The following is a 13,772-nucleotide window of genomic DNA, read 5'->3' on the forward strand; positions in this document are numbered from 1 at the left end:
GGAGGGAAAAAAGCCCACTATATCTCTAATTATTACAATGGTGTGGAGTCTACTTGAAGACGTGGCAGTTTTATGTCTTCATTGGTACCAGTATTTGCATGTGGGACATGCAGGTCAGTGACAAAGAACTCCTTTTCTGGTTTTTGTTTTTTATGAGTTTCTTGAATATAGGCTGTGTTAACTGTTTAGTACAGACTATTAAGGAAGCCACAGAGGTTGCTGCTCCAAAATGGGAGTTAAATCTGTATTAAAAAAGTCAACATGGAACTTAAAAGATTTTAAATTTGAGATCCATATTGACAATTTTAGAGGAAGTTTTCTGTATTAGTATACTGACTGAACGTATTTTGATGAGTTGCCACTGTAATCTAGCTTGGAAGGGATTGAAAATGTGAGTATATGAAATGTGAGACCTGTGAAAAGGTCTGATCGTGGGTGCTAACATAAAATGTTGACAGCCATGGATATGGAGGTGGTGGGCAATATTTAGAGGAGTGCTTTATATCCTGAAGTTAGACTAGAAAAAAAAAAAAAGTGAAATGTTGAAGTCACTATGCTTGACTATACTTTTGAATGAGTTTGTGATCAGAATCTGTGAAAAACTAGCTTTCGAAAAACAAATCAGTTGCAAGGGTTCTGAAAGGCATACTGAGTCTGTGGGAAATAAAAGATAAAACACAAGATATTAGTGGAAAGTCAGTGTCTGGCAAGCTAAGCATTGAAAAGTTTGGGAGAAGAAAACTACATTTCAGTATTCTAGTATATAGCTACCTAGTTTCTTGTGAGTTAGATGTTAAGAACACAGCTGCATTTTAATTCTTCCGTATATTCAATGAATCCTATTTTCCATTAGAAAGTTTTTCTACATTACATTTTGTGGTGAAGGTCTGCCAGGCAGGTCTTAGAAAGGAACTTGATCCTGTATGGCAGACGTTTATGTAGAAAATAGTCCCTACACTGGAGGTATTCAGATCACCTTCTACAGAAACATGTAGGAGTACAAGGGTTGAGTGTCATACAGTATGTTGGGCAAAGCCTACCAGTCTTAGAGATCAGGGTGGCTTTCTCCAAAATTCTTATTGGGAAAAAATGGAAGCATAATGGGAAATTTTTTAATGGTAAATTTCAACAGAATTTTTTAATACACCGCTTTTATGAGAAGTAATTTGTTGTGTATTGAGAGTGTGTCGCTATGAGGTGTACTGACAGTGCTCCAGACAGTGTAGACTTCTAGTGCAGTGTGCTGTGAATAGCTCTTAATTTTAAAAGGCAACTTTAGAAGATGAAAACATAATTTTCAGTATCTGCTAAGTCTTTGAATGCTTTAATTGGTGAAAAATGTTGATGCAACAGTAATATATGGAAAAAGGAGTGCATTTAGAAATTCACTTATTTTTGGAATGCTATGAAAGACTCTAAGTCAGAATTGCCTCCCTGTAGGATACATATGCCTGTGCTCACTAGATTGTATGCTTGTGAAATGTCCCCTTAAACACCATTAAGGGACAGCACAGTCAGCCCTCATGGTTTCTTTTTTAAATGCTCATGAGAAAGCCACAGGTCTTTCAGCCCTTTCTCTTCTCTGTAGTAGGCCTGCACCTCAGAGCAGATGTGTAGTGATGGAATTGTACCAGGTTTCAATTATATTGGGTTTAAGCTGGTGGTAGTGAATAAAGAGCAACTTTGTTGAAATAAAATAAAATTTATAGCTTTAAAAATGGGTACAAGATTCTGCTGATACTTGTTTCCATTTCATAAAGCTAAGTATTAGTGACCCTTACTCCGAGACATCTGGGGTACTATCAAAATGAGCTGTATGAGCTCACGCTATGCGTAAAGCACATCTTACTAGATATGTGCATGAGTCTGAATCTCAGTGGTGTTGTCTGGAGTTTGCTCCATCTACCTGGCAGAGGGAGTTTCTTTGACCAGGGTCTTAAAGAACTGATGTGCTCTTACTCTGGAAACTCAACATGTGTATTATTTACTGCAGCAGTCAGGCGGTAGGGTGCTGTGTAACAACTGTGAGGCCAAACTCTGTTAAGTAGTTCAGTGTTTCACCCGTTCTAAATTATTTTGTCTCTATTCCATCTGCCTCTTGATTATTTTCCTTCTATATGGAATTTTCTTTGTGCTCTATGGCTACAAGTACAGAATTTTTTATGAGTATTTGACTCTTATCTCTAACATGACTTCTAAAGGATCATTTAAAGCTTTTAAATGTGCATGATATTTATTTGCCTTAAGAGGATTATCACAGTATTAATATTATCTAATGTCAACATGTTCCTTTTTCGTCTGTTTTTGCATGTGTTTATTGCAGCCGCTGGAACTGCTCTGGCATTCTCTAGATGAATGGCTTGTTCTTATAGCCACGGAGCTGATGAAAAACAAAAGGGATTCTGCCAACATTACTTCTATTTTACTGAAGCAAAAAGGACCAGATCACCAGGATGCTGATGCTCCTACGCCCTCCTTTGCCGCTGCAGGAGCCGAGGGCAGAAAAGAGCTATCCATGGATGCTGGCGAGTCGAAAACATACGATGTTGCCGGGAAGCAGGAAGCTTGTGCTGATTGCCAGGATGTTATCTCCATGACAGCAAACAGGCTAAGTGCTGTCATTCAAGCCTTTTATATGTGCTGCTCCTGTCAGATGCCTCAGGGGTAAGGAGAAGATCCTGTTGGTAACCTAAACTGTTACCATTTTAAAATCATATATGCTTTCTTGGAAAAATGTTGGTGCTGACCAGATGATATTAGTGGCAGTCAAGGATATACTTCGTAATGCTTTCACTAGTTCAATTATTTGAATGCCTTTTTTTTTTTTTTCTTCTGGCTTTAATGGCACCAAACAGCACAGCAAATTTTCCATAGTGCTGCTGCCTATGAATGTAGCTGCATTGGGGCAGATTTCATATTGAACGTCTAATGGCTCTTTGTAATCATGTGGGATACTAGCAGGTAATGTAATTTTGATCTCTTGAAACTTAGCTGTTCTTGCTGTTGGTTCCTAATGTGAAATTATCTCTGAATTTAATGTGATTATCCAACAAGAGCAGCTGTAAGCTCAGAAAAAAATGTGGATTATCTTTGTGTATGAAAATGACAGCTGGGGCAAAACTTGTTTAGTTATATTGCAGAAGTTTATAACAAGGAGAGTTCAGTCTCAAAGTAATGCTCACTTGGAATCCTGTCCCGAGTTGGCAAACATAGTTTTGTGTGGAATACGCCCTACAGCTTAGGCAAATTTAATACCATCAGTGTCTGGTTTGAAAAGAAAAGAAGTGTCTCCACTGTAACTGAGGTCTTAGTCTGTCCAAGATTGTTATGGATTATATTTGTGAACTTGCAAGGAAGGGATCCTTTGACCCTCTTGAGTGGAGGATTAGGCAAGTATGGTGGTATTGGAAGCTCCCTGAGGAATCTAGAAGCAAGGTTCCCACTACATGACAACTCTTGGTTATTCCCCAGCCACTGTAAAGGTTTTTCTTTCTCTGCCAGACAGAGTGGAATAAAAGCATTTAAGTTGGCCAGTACTTGTTTGTCTGGGGCACACTCCTCTGTGGACGCTCTGGAAGACAATCTGGGGATCAGCATGTTCTACAAGGACCTCAGTACTTTCAATTTTATTCCACCTTGAAAAAGGAACTGCTGTTTAGCCATTTCCCTTGAAATCTCCATCAAACCTTACTAAGATAAAATGCCAGTAAAGCAGTATTTACGGCAGCCAAATGAAAAGCAGAAATGCTTATAGAAGTGATCAAGTACACTTCCCCCCTCCAATTTATCTCTTTATACCAAAAGTCAGTTGGAGAGGTGACTGTCTCCCTGTGTCCAGCTGACTTGCTGATGGGCCTTGCCCAATGGGTCTGTCCCTATGCATAATTTAAGCTTTAGGTTAGGGAGAACTCGGGTGGATACTACGTAAGTTTAACTGAGAGTTATTATCATGGAAGTCAGCAGAGTAAGAACTGTTTCAGTGGCAACTGGGAGAACTCCCTGGGATGCAGGAAAGTAAGTCAGACCACACCTGAATTCTGTGTTGGCGTTAGGGCTTTTCAGAACTGTGTAGAGAAGTACAAAGATCTAAGACTTACTCTGTTTTACTGAAGTTTTCATATTAGTAGGAGTAAATGGCACAATGGTGTAACAATACTGCTGCCACCTTCAAATAACGTTTGAAATTATAACAAATGACATTTTCAGACAAAATAATTTTAAATGGCTGTAATTTTAGGTTTGGGTGTCTTTATGTTTAATTGAGGAGAGTAAACAGTACTCATAGTTTTCCATTCTACCTAATATTCATACAATAAAGCTGGCATTTCATGCTGGTTAACATTTGAAATATTGAGGTTATTTTCTTTTACTTGCCACGATTGCTTTTCTTCTGCAAATGCTGATACTGAATCTAGGCATTCTTTGTTAATATACTGAAATACAATGTTCCAAGTTTTCAGCATCAAAACTGATGAGTGTATGCTAAGTTTGGGGGTTGGGTTGGTTTGGTTTTGGTTGTTTTTTTTTTTTTTTTCTCTGTATATTGCATCTTACAGCTTGTGTGGCAGTTTACAGGTAGAGAGAGTTCATTTCCTTTCAGTGAAGACTCTTTTAGTTGTTTAATACTTTCAGATCATCTCTCAGACCAGAAGTGTGTTTAAAATGTTCATATTTGGTCTCTGGAAGATTTTATTAGCTTATTTTTTGTGCGGATGAGGGGAAGGATATGGTGAGACTTGTGTATTCAAAACAGAGTAAGGGAGAGAACAAAATAGCTCAGTTTTATATAAAATGAGCAGCTCTTGTCTAAATTGGTCTGGGGAACAGCAACAGTTCTAGGACTGTTATCCTGGACTTTTTAAAGTACTGTTTTTCACAACCTTTCAAGTCACTTCATGAGAGGGTTTTATTCTTGTTTGCAAGTATTCCTTAGCTTTTGCTGAAGGATCCAATTAAGAATTTCTCTTTTTAAAAAAATGCTGAACATAGATGTAACTAAATGGAGTAAAATCTGCACCGATGTTAATCCTTCCCTTGTTCTCCAGATATATATAAGAGAAAAAATAAAATTCCATACTAGTGTGTGAGACGCTTGTCTGGCAAGTAGCTTTGTTATTTCATGAAGTCATTAAATACTACCTTGCCCCCATTATTAAGTTTGTTACATTTGTAATGTTATTTCTTCCTGGCTCTTTTCCTCACTTACCACAACTTACAAGGTGCGTGGTGGGAGTTTTATACAATGAACTCTTAAGAATGTAGAGCAATGTGCGTATCGTGTATGTTGTACATATAATATCAGTCCTTCCATGTATGTGCTTCCATTGTTGTATTGAAAACTGGAAGGATTCAATAGAAAATTGTGTATCTCCATTAGTTTGAGCTTTTCTTGTTCATATAGTTAGTGGTCAGGTTGCTTGATTGCTGGCATTTTTGCCTTTTCTGTTAGTTTGTTATGAATCTTAATGCTGCTGAGTACTTCATTTCATGATCGACTAGTTAAAAAACCATCAGTTTCTATTTGCATAGTATTAAAAAAAAAGACAAAAATTTATGTAATTCAAATTCTTTCCAACTTCATTAACCAAAAGCATCTTATGATTTTTGAACAGGATGACATCGCCTCGTTTTATAGAATTTGTCTGTAAGCATGATGATGTCCTTAAGTGTTTTGTTAACCGGTAAGCTCCAAGAAATATGGAAATTCTAATTTCTTTTTTTTGTTTTTCCTCCCTCAAAATAATTCAGACTCCTATTTTTCTTCTGAGTTGTATTTTTAGGTTATTGTTGTGACATATGTACCATATGCATTTTAATGGTCCTGCCAAATTTAAGGGAGTGTATATTAATGATTCAGAGCTCAGGCTTAAATGAACTCTTCTGCATATGTAAGCGATCTTTTTGTAAGGTTCTGTGAGATTTTGTGAACAAAATCTTTTTCACAGAGCAACAGAATAATTTCCTTAATGGATTCTTTCGTCATCTTTGTTCCATATAAAGCCTTCCCTTTTGAGGCAGAAGAAAACTTTCATTCTTCCTCAAATATGTTATACTTAATGACTTCTTAAAGGAGTCTAAACCATCTTTGTACACTTGACTGTTTCCAGCGTTTCTCTGGGACTGCCCAGTTTATAACCTTGCTTCTGTCTGGAGAGCTGCTTGTAATCCTCCATATTCAAAGGATGGGTAGTATAAGTCATTTGGAAACAAGAGTTAGGAAACTGTTACAAAATAGAAGAGTCTGTTGGAACTTTTCTATATGATTGATTGCATTGTCTCTTTATGTAGACTTTGTGTATCATGAAGCATTAGTATTAGATCTCTAACAGGCTTCTAACCTATTTTTCTTTCAGGAATCCCAAAATAATTTTTGATCACTTTCATTTTCTTCTTGAGTGTCCTGAACTAATGTCCAGATTTATGCACATCATAAAAGCTCAGGTAAATGTCAGGAGATGCTTAGTTATATTTTCTGTGAATATAAAGAGGGTGTTGTGTTTAAAAATAATAATATTTAAAAATAAAAATCCATTTGGGGAGGATGGAAGAACTAAGTGTGGCCTCCAGTGATTCTGAATCTGGGATGTTGAAAGATCACATTAAACAGACATGGCAGCCAGATTTCCGTACTTCTAATTCTTTAAAATACATGTGTAAGTCCATTTGAGATGACCACTGTTAAATGTCTTACAAGTCAAACTTCCAGTTAAACAGATGTAACTTGCTATTATTAAATCTGTTTGTGCACATCTAATAGATTGAGCTTTAAAATGCTGTGCTTTTTCCTTAATTGACTTACATTTTGAGACAAACCAGAGGATAAATACACCACTATTAGTTGATTTGGCCATAGTTAATTAGCGGTAGCTCCTTCAGTGAAACATCATGTTGTCTTGTTACCCTTTGCTCTGTTTCCTACAGTTTTCTCTTGTTTGTTTGGGTTTCTTTTTGAGTAAAATCCTGATGTCTTGCATAACTTAAACTCACTTCTCAGTTTAACATGGGACATGAATTCAAGACTAAACAGCTACTCTAGGGAAGGCTAGTGTAGTTAAGTGGAAAAATTAGCGAGCAAACCCCTCTGTGGAAGTCTGCTGCTTTATATAACACTGTAGCGTTAAGCATCTGCCACGTTTTCATCGCTTACCTTTAGAAGATTATGATTGTCTACATGTAGCTCAGGAACAGAGCCGTGTATTTGTTCTATTACAAATGTAGATGGTCTTTGGGTGATAATGAGCTATTTGGAACTCCTTCATTTAGGACACACTGGTTTACTTTTGCTTTGTTTTCTATTGGAAAGATTCCTTACATGAAACTATTTTGGTCAAAGACAGAATTTGCTGTAAACAAAGGTAAAATTCTTCTAACCAACCAGGACACCCCTCCGCACCCCCAGTAATTGTGGAGGGTCTGTTCCAAAAGGTTTATTTCTTTAGTTGTGAACAGTAATGTGCCTTTGTTTTTAAATGTACATTGTTTTTGGTAATCCAGTTTCAATTTGAGGACATGGTGTAGGTGTATTGTTTACTCATTCTTTGGTTGAAATGTGTGCTTTTGAAATTCATTACTTACGAATCATGAAGAGACCCTGAGAACTGATACCCTGTTTGTGAGATCAACTAGAAGTATGTGCTGTGAATTATGACAGATGAGAGAGGCCATACTTGTGTCATATCTGTCTCGGAAGAACTGCAAAATATCAATCTAAATACTGAGTCAAGCAAGCTAGGACCTTCTCACCTAGAAATTGCTTTGGAAAGTTTCTGGTTCCTTTGGGCTGTTTTTTATTGCTGATCAACTTTACTACAAATATGACTTGTTTATATCACTTGTGCTTCTTTGCTCAGCTGTGGTTGATAATAAGTAGTGTTACAGAAGCCAGTGACTTCTTATCTAGATTCCTTCCCCCCTGCCCTGGAAGAAGTTTTGTGCTATTTTTCTCCTGTGTGGTGAACTCCGATAGCTATTTCTGGATAACTGGTGGTCCAGTCTTTCTGTGTACCAGACTTCAGCCATCACTCAAGGGCGTGTCTAGTCCTTTCCTCTTCCCAAAATACCGTGTAGCGTATTGAGGTAGCACTGAGTGACTCTCTGCACTTCTCAAATGAATTGAGAAGTATGCAGAGCCATTTTCCAGTCATGTTTATGAGAAAGGAATTAATTCAGTTGAATGCATCTATATAATATGGCTTACCCCTTGTTTTGTAGCCATTTAAAGATCGCTGTGAATGGTTCTATGAACATCTGCATGCTGGGCAGCCAGATTCGGACATGGTGCACAGGCCTGTCAATGAAAATGATATCCTTTTGGTTCACAGAGGTATTGTGTTATAAATGGAATTAGTATATCTTTGAAAAACATTGAAATATAATGAATTAAGATAAAAAATTAATTGGTGCTTTGTACTTAGATTCTATTTTTAGGAGTAGCTGTGAAGTTGTGTCTAAAGCAAATTGTGCAAAACTAAAGCAGGGGATTGCTGTGAGATTTCATGGAGAAGAAGGCATGGTGGGTAAAATTGCATGGTTTTCCATTATGGTATTTATATCTGGAAATATTAATTCTTTCACAAGTATTGTTTTGAACTAAATCCTAATTTTAAATAACTTGTATACTTTATTAAGAAATATGTAGTAACCCAGCGTAACTGTTTGTACAGTGAAAGTTCTATGTACTGATATGTTTTATTCTTTTGACATGCAGGGACAAGGTGTGGTGCGTGAGTGGTTTGATATCTTATCCAGTGAAATAGTTAACCCAGATTATGCCTTATTTACCCAGTCAGCTGATGGTATGTGTCTGCCTTTTTTTTCCCCCTAATTTTAGGGTTTCAGAATATAAGATTGTTACTTTTTAAAAACAACACTGACAGAATTGATCTTGCATGTATGGATAAGTGATCTATTGATTGTATGTTTTTATAATGACAGATGAAATATTTTTCTTAATTTGAAGTTTTCTTGATCTTTGTTCTCTCTTGTAAGAGGAGAGTGAGTTGGTTTTAATGAGTACATGCTATTCTGCCTGGTAGTAGAAGAACATAACACTTTGAGCAGCATAGAACGTGTTTTCCTTTCTTCTGCATCTGCAAGGGAACTGTGGAGGTATTCCTTTATTTGCTGTTAGGAAACCACAAATTCAATCAGTTAATTTTTGTGGTAAAACCAGATGTTGATTTCCACAGGTCTACCTTGTATTTGACTTTTTGTCTTTCGGGTGCTTCATATAAGGCAAATCTTCTATCAATAAAAGTTTTCACATCATCATCAGTGATAAATGTTTTGCTTTCTACCTTACAGAATCTTGGGAAGTGGCAAGGAATTCAGTTAACAGTAGAGGTCTAGATTAGTTCCTGAAAGTTAAAAGGAAAAGTTCAGGGATGTCTGCTTGAGGTGGTCTTTTCCAAGGAGAGCAGGGCTTGACTGTCCCCTGTCTGCATCTGGCTGGAGCCAGATGAAAGGAAGTAGACGCATTCTGATCCTTCCTTGAGCATGTTCACAAGTTGATAGAAGCGTGGCCCATTAGAGTGAGCAAAAAATGCACAGATCGATATAGTAAGATGGAGGACCAAATTTAGCAGATCATCATTACCTTTATGTTGATGATAATTATTTTAGAGTGGTGCCTTCGAGAGTGGCTAAGCAGTATTGTTGTAATAATAGGATGTCATTACATTCTAATATGTTTCTTTCTGACGTCTTTTTTGATGTAAACAAAACCTCCCAAAATAGAACCCTTTCAGTGGTTTCAGATGCTTAGTGTATTTGATAAATACGAACTTCACGTAAAAAAAAAAAAGTCAATCATGAAATATGATAATCTTTCTATTTTATAGGAACAACTTTCCAGCCCAACAGCAACTCTTCTGTAAATCCAGATCACTTGAATTACTTCCGTTTTGCAGGCCAGATCCTGGGGCTAGCTCTGAATCACAGGCAGTTAGTGAACATCTACTTCACGAGGTCATTCTACAAACATATTCTTGGTATGGTTTTATTAAAATCCTGTTTACTAGTCATAACAGTTGTCTAGCAGTAAACGTTTTCCTTTTTTACTTTTGTGTTTGTATTAAAAATGAAAAAGTCTTGGAAATGAATGTCTTGCTAATCTTTTATGTACAGCAGAGTCACAACAGCAGTAATTGCTATTCCACTCTGAGCCTCTCTTAGGAGCTGTTACAGTTGCAAGATACAGAAATACATTAGCAAAACTATGTGGGAATTTTATACAGTTAGCAACTTTTAATAAAAGCTAATCTTTCAATTTATATTTGAATATGAATCTTAAATTAAAAACAAGGAAGGCATCATTAATCTGTCTAAAGCATAATCATATAATTTAGTTGTCTTTAATGTTGCTGACTAGGAATGCCTGAAAGGCAGACTAGTGCAGCCAATTGTTTTTGTGGTGTATGCAATTCTTTGTATCACAGTTGTGAAATTCATCTGTTCTGCCATGTAATGTAATTCTTGAGAAATGAAAATAATCGTTCCCTAGTTAACTTAGGACAGACTTACAAAGCTGATAATGTTTATGAGCTCTGGCAAAAATCTATCAGGCGTTCTTTAGTATGTCTGCAGTTCTTCAGTCGTGTAATGTTTTAACAAGGTGAATCCATACTCTTGCGAACCTCCCTGTCTACCCACTTCAACAAACACTGCTTATTTCCTGAAATAGTGTTTCAGAACTAATGCAGATTCATGCTGTCTCCTTCCTGAGGAAAGTCAATTCATACACTTACTGTAGCATTCAAGAGGATTGGTCAGAAGTCTTTATAAAAATGTAACTTTTCTTTTTCGTACAGAAGGACCGCTGTTAGCTGGTGGTATCTGTCATCTAGGGCTCTTATTTGAGAACCTTTGTGCTTCTTGATTGTTGAATGTGATGCCCCTGTTCTGCATTGTCATGAAAAACTTTTCCTCTTGCATGAAGATGTGATGAAAGGGTAAATTCCCTTTGCATTCCTGTTACTCCTATAAGTACATAAATTCCTTTGCTGCTGCATGCAGAATTTCCTTTGTGTTTAAAAGCTCTATTCTTTAATCTTAATGTCAGAAGTTTTACTTCTCCTCAAGAACCAGTCCTTACTTTAAGACCTAGCAAGGTTTTCAAGGAATTGTTTGCACCTCATTCTGTTTTTCTGTAATCATTCTCTCAACGTACAATCTTCTTGTGGTGTTTGCTGAGTCCGGGTCAACTCTTAACTCAGATCAACTCTTAACTTCAGATTTACTGTTTCTCTTCCCTGAAAGTGTTCAGGGAACACTGTTGCAGTTTGGTGGTGGTGCAGGCTCAGTCATCTTTGTCAAGATCTTGTTGACAAAGGGATGCATTTTACTTCTCTCTCTCAGTACCTTTTTCTGCTGCAGGAGAGTGACTGTGTACTGGGCAAGAGGCAATGGAGGACAGCCAATCTGAAGCAGTACCATGTTGGCAATGCATTGGGATTCCCTAGTCATTGATCTTCACATAGGAAAGCAGTTCCAGAGTAGACATATCTTTGTGTGGCACTAACTTAAGGGTTGGTCTCTGACATCAAGAGATTCCTCTGTGTGAGCAGAAGAATGACGCTCACAGGCTAATCTCCATGTGATGTATTCACAAATGAGAAAAACCTATTTTTCTGCCATTCAGTGACACCTTGAGAATAGTCAAGTGTTGCTCTTGTCACCTCTTTTGGAAATGACTAATAAGGAATTTGGATTCTTTTCTAGTTTGACTCATTACATATTGGATTTGTTGGTTTCTGAATTGACAAGGTTACATATTGTTTACTCTTTTTTTTTTTCTTCTTTTTTTTCATTTTGCTAGAGTGACTATTGCAAACCAAACAGCAGTGAGTAGTCTGTTAATATGATCTCACCAGTGCCTCTTAGTAAGGTCTTGTCATTCTGTTGAACAGGCATCCTTTAACTCTCTAGATGTTTGTGCACATTCAACTTCTTTAAGTTCAAAAGGTTCACAGGTTTCTTATTGCTTCTTGTTACTTATCAGACACAGAGAACTGGAAAAATTATACCTCCACTTCCCAAAGTAGTTGCTTTTTCTGCCTCACAGTAGTTTATTTAAACCTTTTCATGGCCTTTTCCCTCAGCTTTTTGCATCTCTTCTTTTTTTGCTTAAGGTATCAGAGTTGCACAGCAGCAGATGCTCCTGAGGGGTTTTTGTTTTATTTTTGTTTCAGGTTCAGCTATGGGTTATGCTAACTGTTGTTCATGCCAAATACAAGTTAACAGGTTACAGTCATAGAGATTCCCTTCAGCTACTTGTCAGGCCTTGAGTAATGGAGTATGAAATTTTTCGAAGCCTGAGACTATTTCCATTCCTTTGGTTTCTCACCTTGCACTGAGATCCTTGTTTTCTGTAGCCTTTCCTGTTGATGGCACTGAATCCACCAGTTGTGTGGTAAGACCTCCTGTATCTGAGGAACAGTGTGGACCTCTTTCAAAGATCTCTTCTCTTTAGTTAACAGACGTGATGTGGAAGTACCTTAATTAGAAGCCGAAACCTGTATGAACAAATGTAGCTACTTTTTTGAGACTCAGGTGGGTGCATCAGCTTTTTTCACTGTGATGAATTGAGATCTTTCTGCAACAATATGTGGAAGGCAAGGAAAGATCACCAACTTCAGTGATGACCCAGCTAACATATAACTAATGTGCTCTATAAGATGTTAGATATGCAGCTTGTGTGATTTTTTTTGTGTGTGTGAAATCAAACGTTATTCCATAGGTCTTCACGTTTATTAGGGCTGCACTCTACGGATGTAGAACTGAGGCAGGAAATATAGTCAGAAATTAATAAGGCCTCTTAGGTTTGTTTTTCTCAAACTTCATATCTGTCTGCCTTCTGCTTAAACAGGGGAGAAGAAGATAGTGTCACTAGTGCTGTTGTCCAGTTACTTCATATTTTTTCTAAGAAACCAATTACTTTTCTGTTTGAAAAAGGAAACTTCTGCCTCCAGCCCACAAAGACACATAGCAGAGATAAATTCCTAACTGTGCTATTTGCTGTTAGACTTAAGTCCCCTCTTTCACAGTATAATGAAAATACTCCTTGAAATGGCATAAACAAAAGCAAAAATTAATTTCTGAGTCAGGGTATTTTGAGCTGGAGGTCTTAAATCCTTGAATACTTACTGAACTTGTCTCAGAGCTTACCTGTAGTATCTTCTTGAAGTTCTGTGTTGCACAGAAATACCTGTTTATTGCAATTATGCTAAGATAGATTTCCCTTCCTTTTTAAACTACAGGTGCCTTAGGGGTATAGCAAAAGAAAGATACATAATATTTCATGGGATTAAAATTATTTCCTGATAAATCTGATAGTGTTTCTTTGTAACTGCCTGGCTTGAGTCTATTGATTGGTGAAATACCTGTCAAGCAAATGAGTGAGCTTAGTGCTTTGGTCCCACAACATGCTGCCTATGAGTGTAGTCTCATCGTAACGCTCCAGTTCAGTTTCTTCTCTAAAGGAGTCTCCCGATCCCTACTTTTCAGTCTCCTTCTTTTCCCACATGTTTTGCTTATATCCCTCAGAGACATCATTATTTCCACATTTCATATGTGAAATGCACATATGCTTACTAGCTGGCAAAAGTGAAAGTCCTCTAGAAACTACTAGACAGCTGTTAGATTTTTTTTTTTTGAGGGATGACAGTGAATTTTATTAGTAAATTATCTATCCCTCTCTTAAACTGGAGCATTGCTTGATTTTATTAGAAAAACAACACCTTACAGCTTGTGTACACACCATTTCAGCACTAGTC

The 13,772-nt window shown here is 37.1% G+C and overlaps 1 protein-coding gene across 11 annotated transcripts in view; it reads left to right on the forward strand.

The window, feature by feature from the left end:
• Positions 1-13,772, forward strand: part of HACE1 (HECT domain and ankyrin repeat containing E3 ubiquitin protein ligase 1) — a 53,015-nt gene that overhangs the window by 25,757 nt on the left and 13,486 nt on the right. For 7 of the 11 annotated variants that reach the window (XM_030040842.1, XM_030040869.1, XM_041129023.1 and 4 more), the window contains 7 exons: positions 2,324-2,664; positions 5,613-5,681; positions 6,354-6,441; positions 8,212-8,323; positions 8,415-8,512; positions 8,708-8,795; positions 9,840-9,989. In XM_030040842.1, the coding sequence (XP_029896702.1) occupies positions 2,324-2,664; positions 5,613-5,681; positions 6,354-6,441; positions 8,212-8,323; positions 8,415-8,512; positions 8,708-8,795; positions 9,840-9,989 (946 nt within the window). Of the gene's footprint in view, position 1; positions 114-2,323; positions 2,665-5,612; positions 5,682-6,353; positions 6,442-8,211; positions 8,324-8,414; positions 8,513-8,707; positions 8,796-9,839; positions 9,990-13,772 lie in introns of all 11 variants that reach the window. The other 4 variants (XM_030040848.1, XM_030040888.1, XM_030040859.1 and 1 more) reach the window with 2 other exon arrangements.

This window comes from Aquila chrysaetos, chromosome 2, assembly GCF_900496995.4.
Source record: "Aquila chrysaetos chrysaetos chromosome 2, bAquChr1.4, whole genome shotgun sequence".
Classification (NCBI taxonomy): Eukaryota; Metazoa; Chordata; class Aves; order Accipitriformes; family Accipitridae; genus Aquila; species Aquila chrysaetos.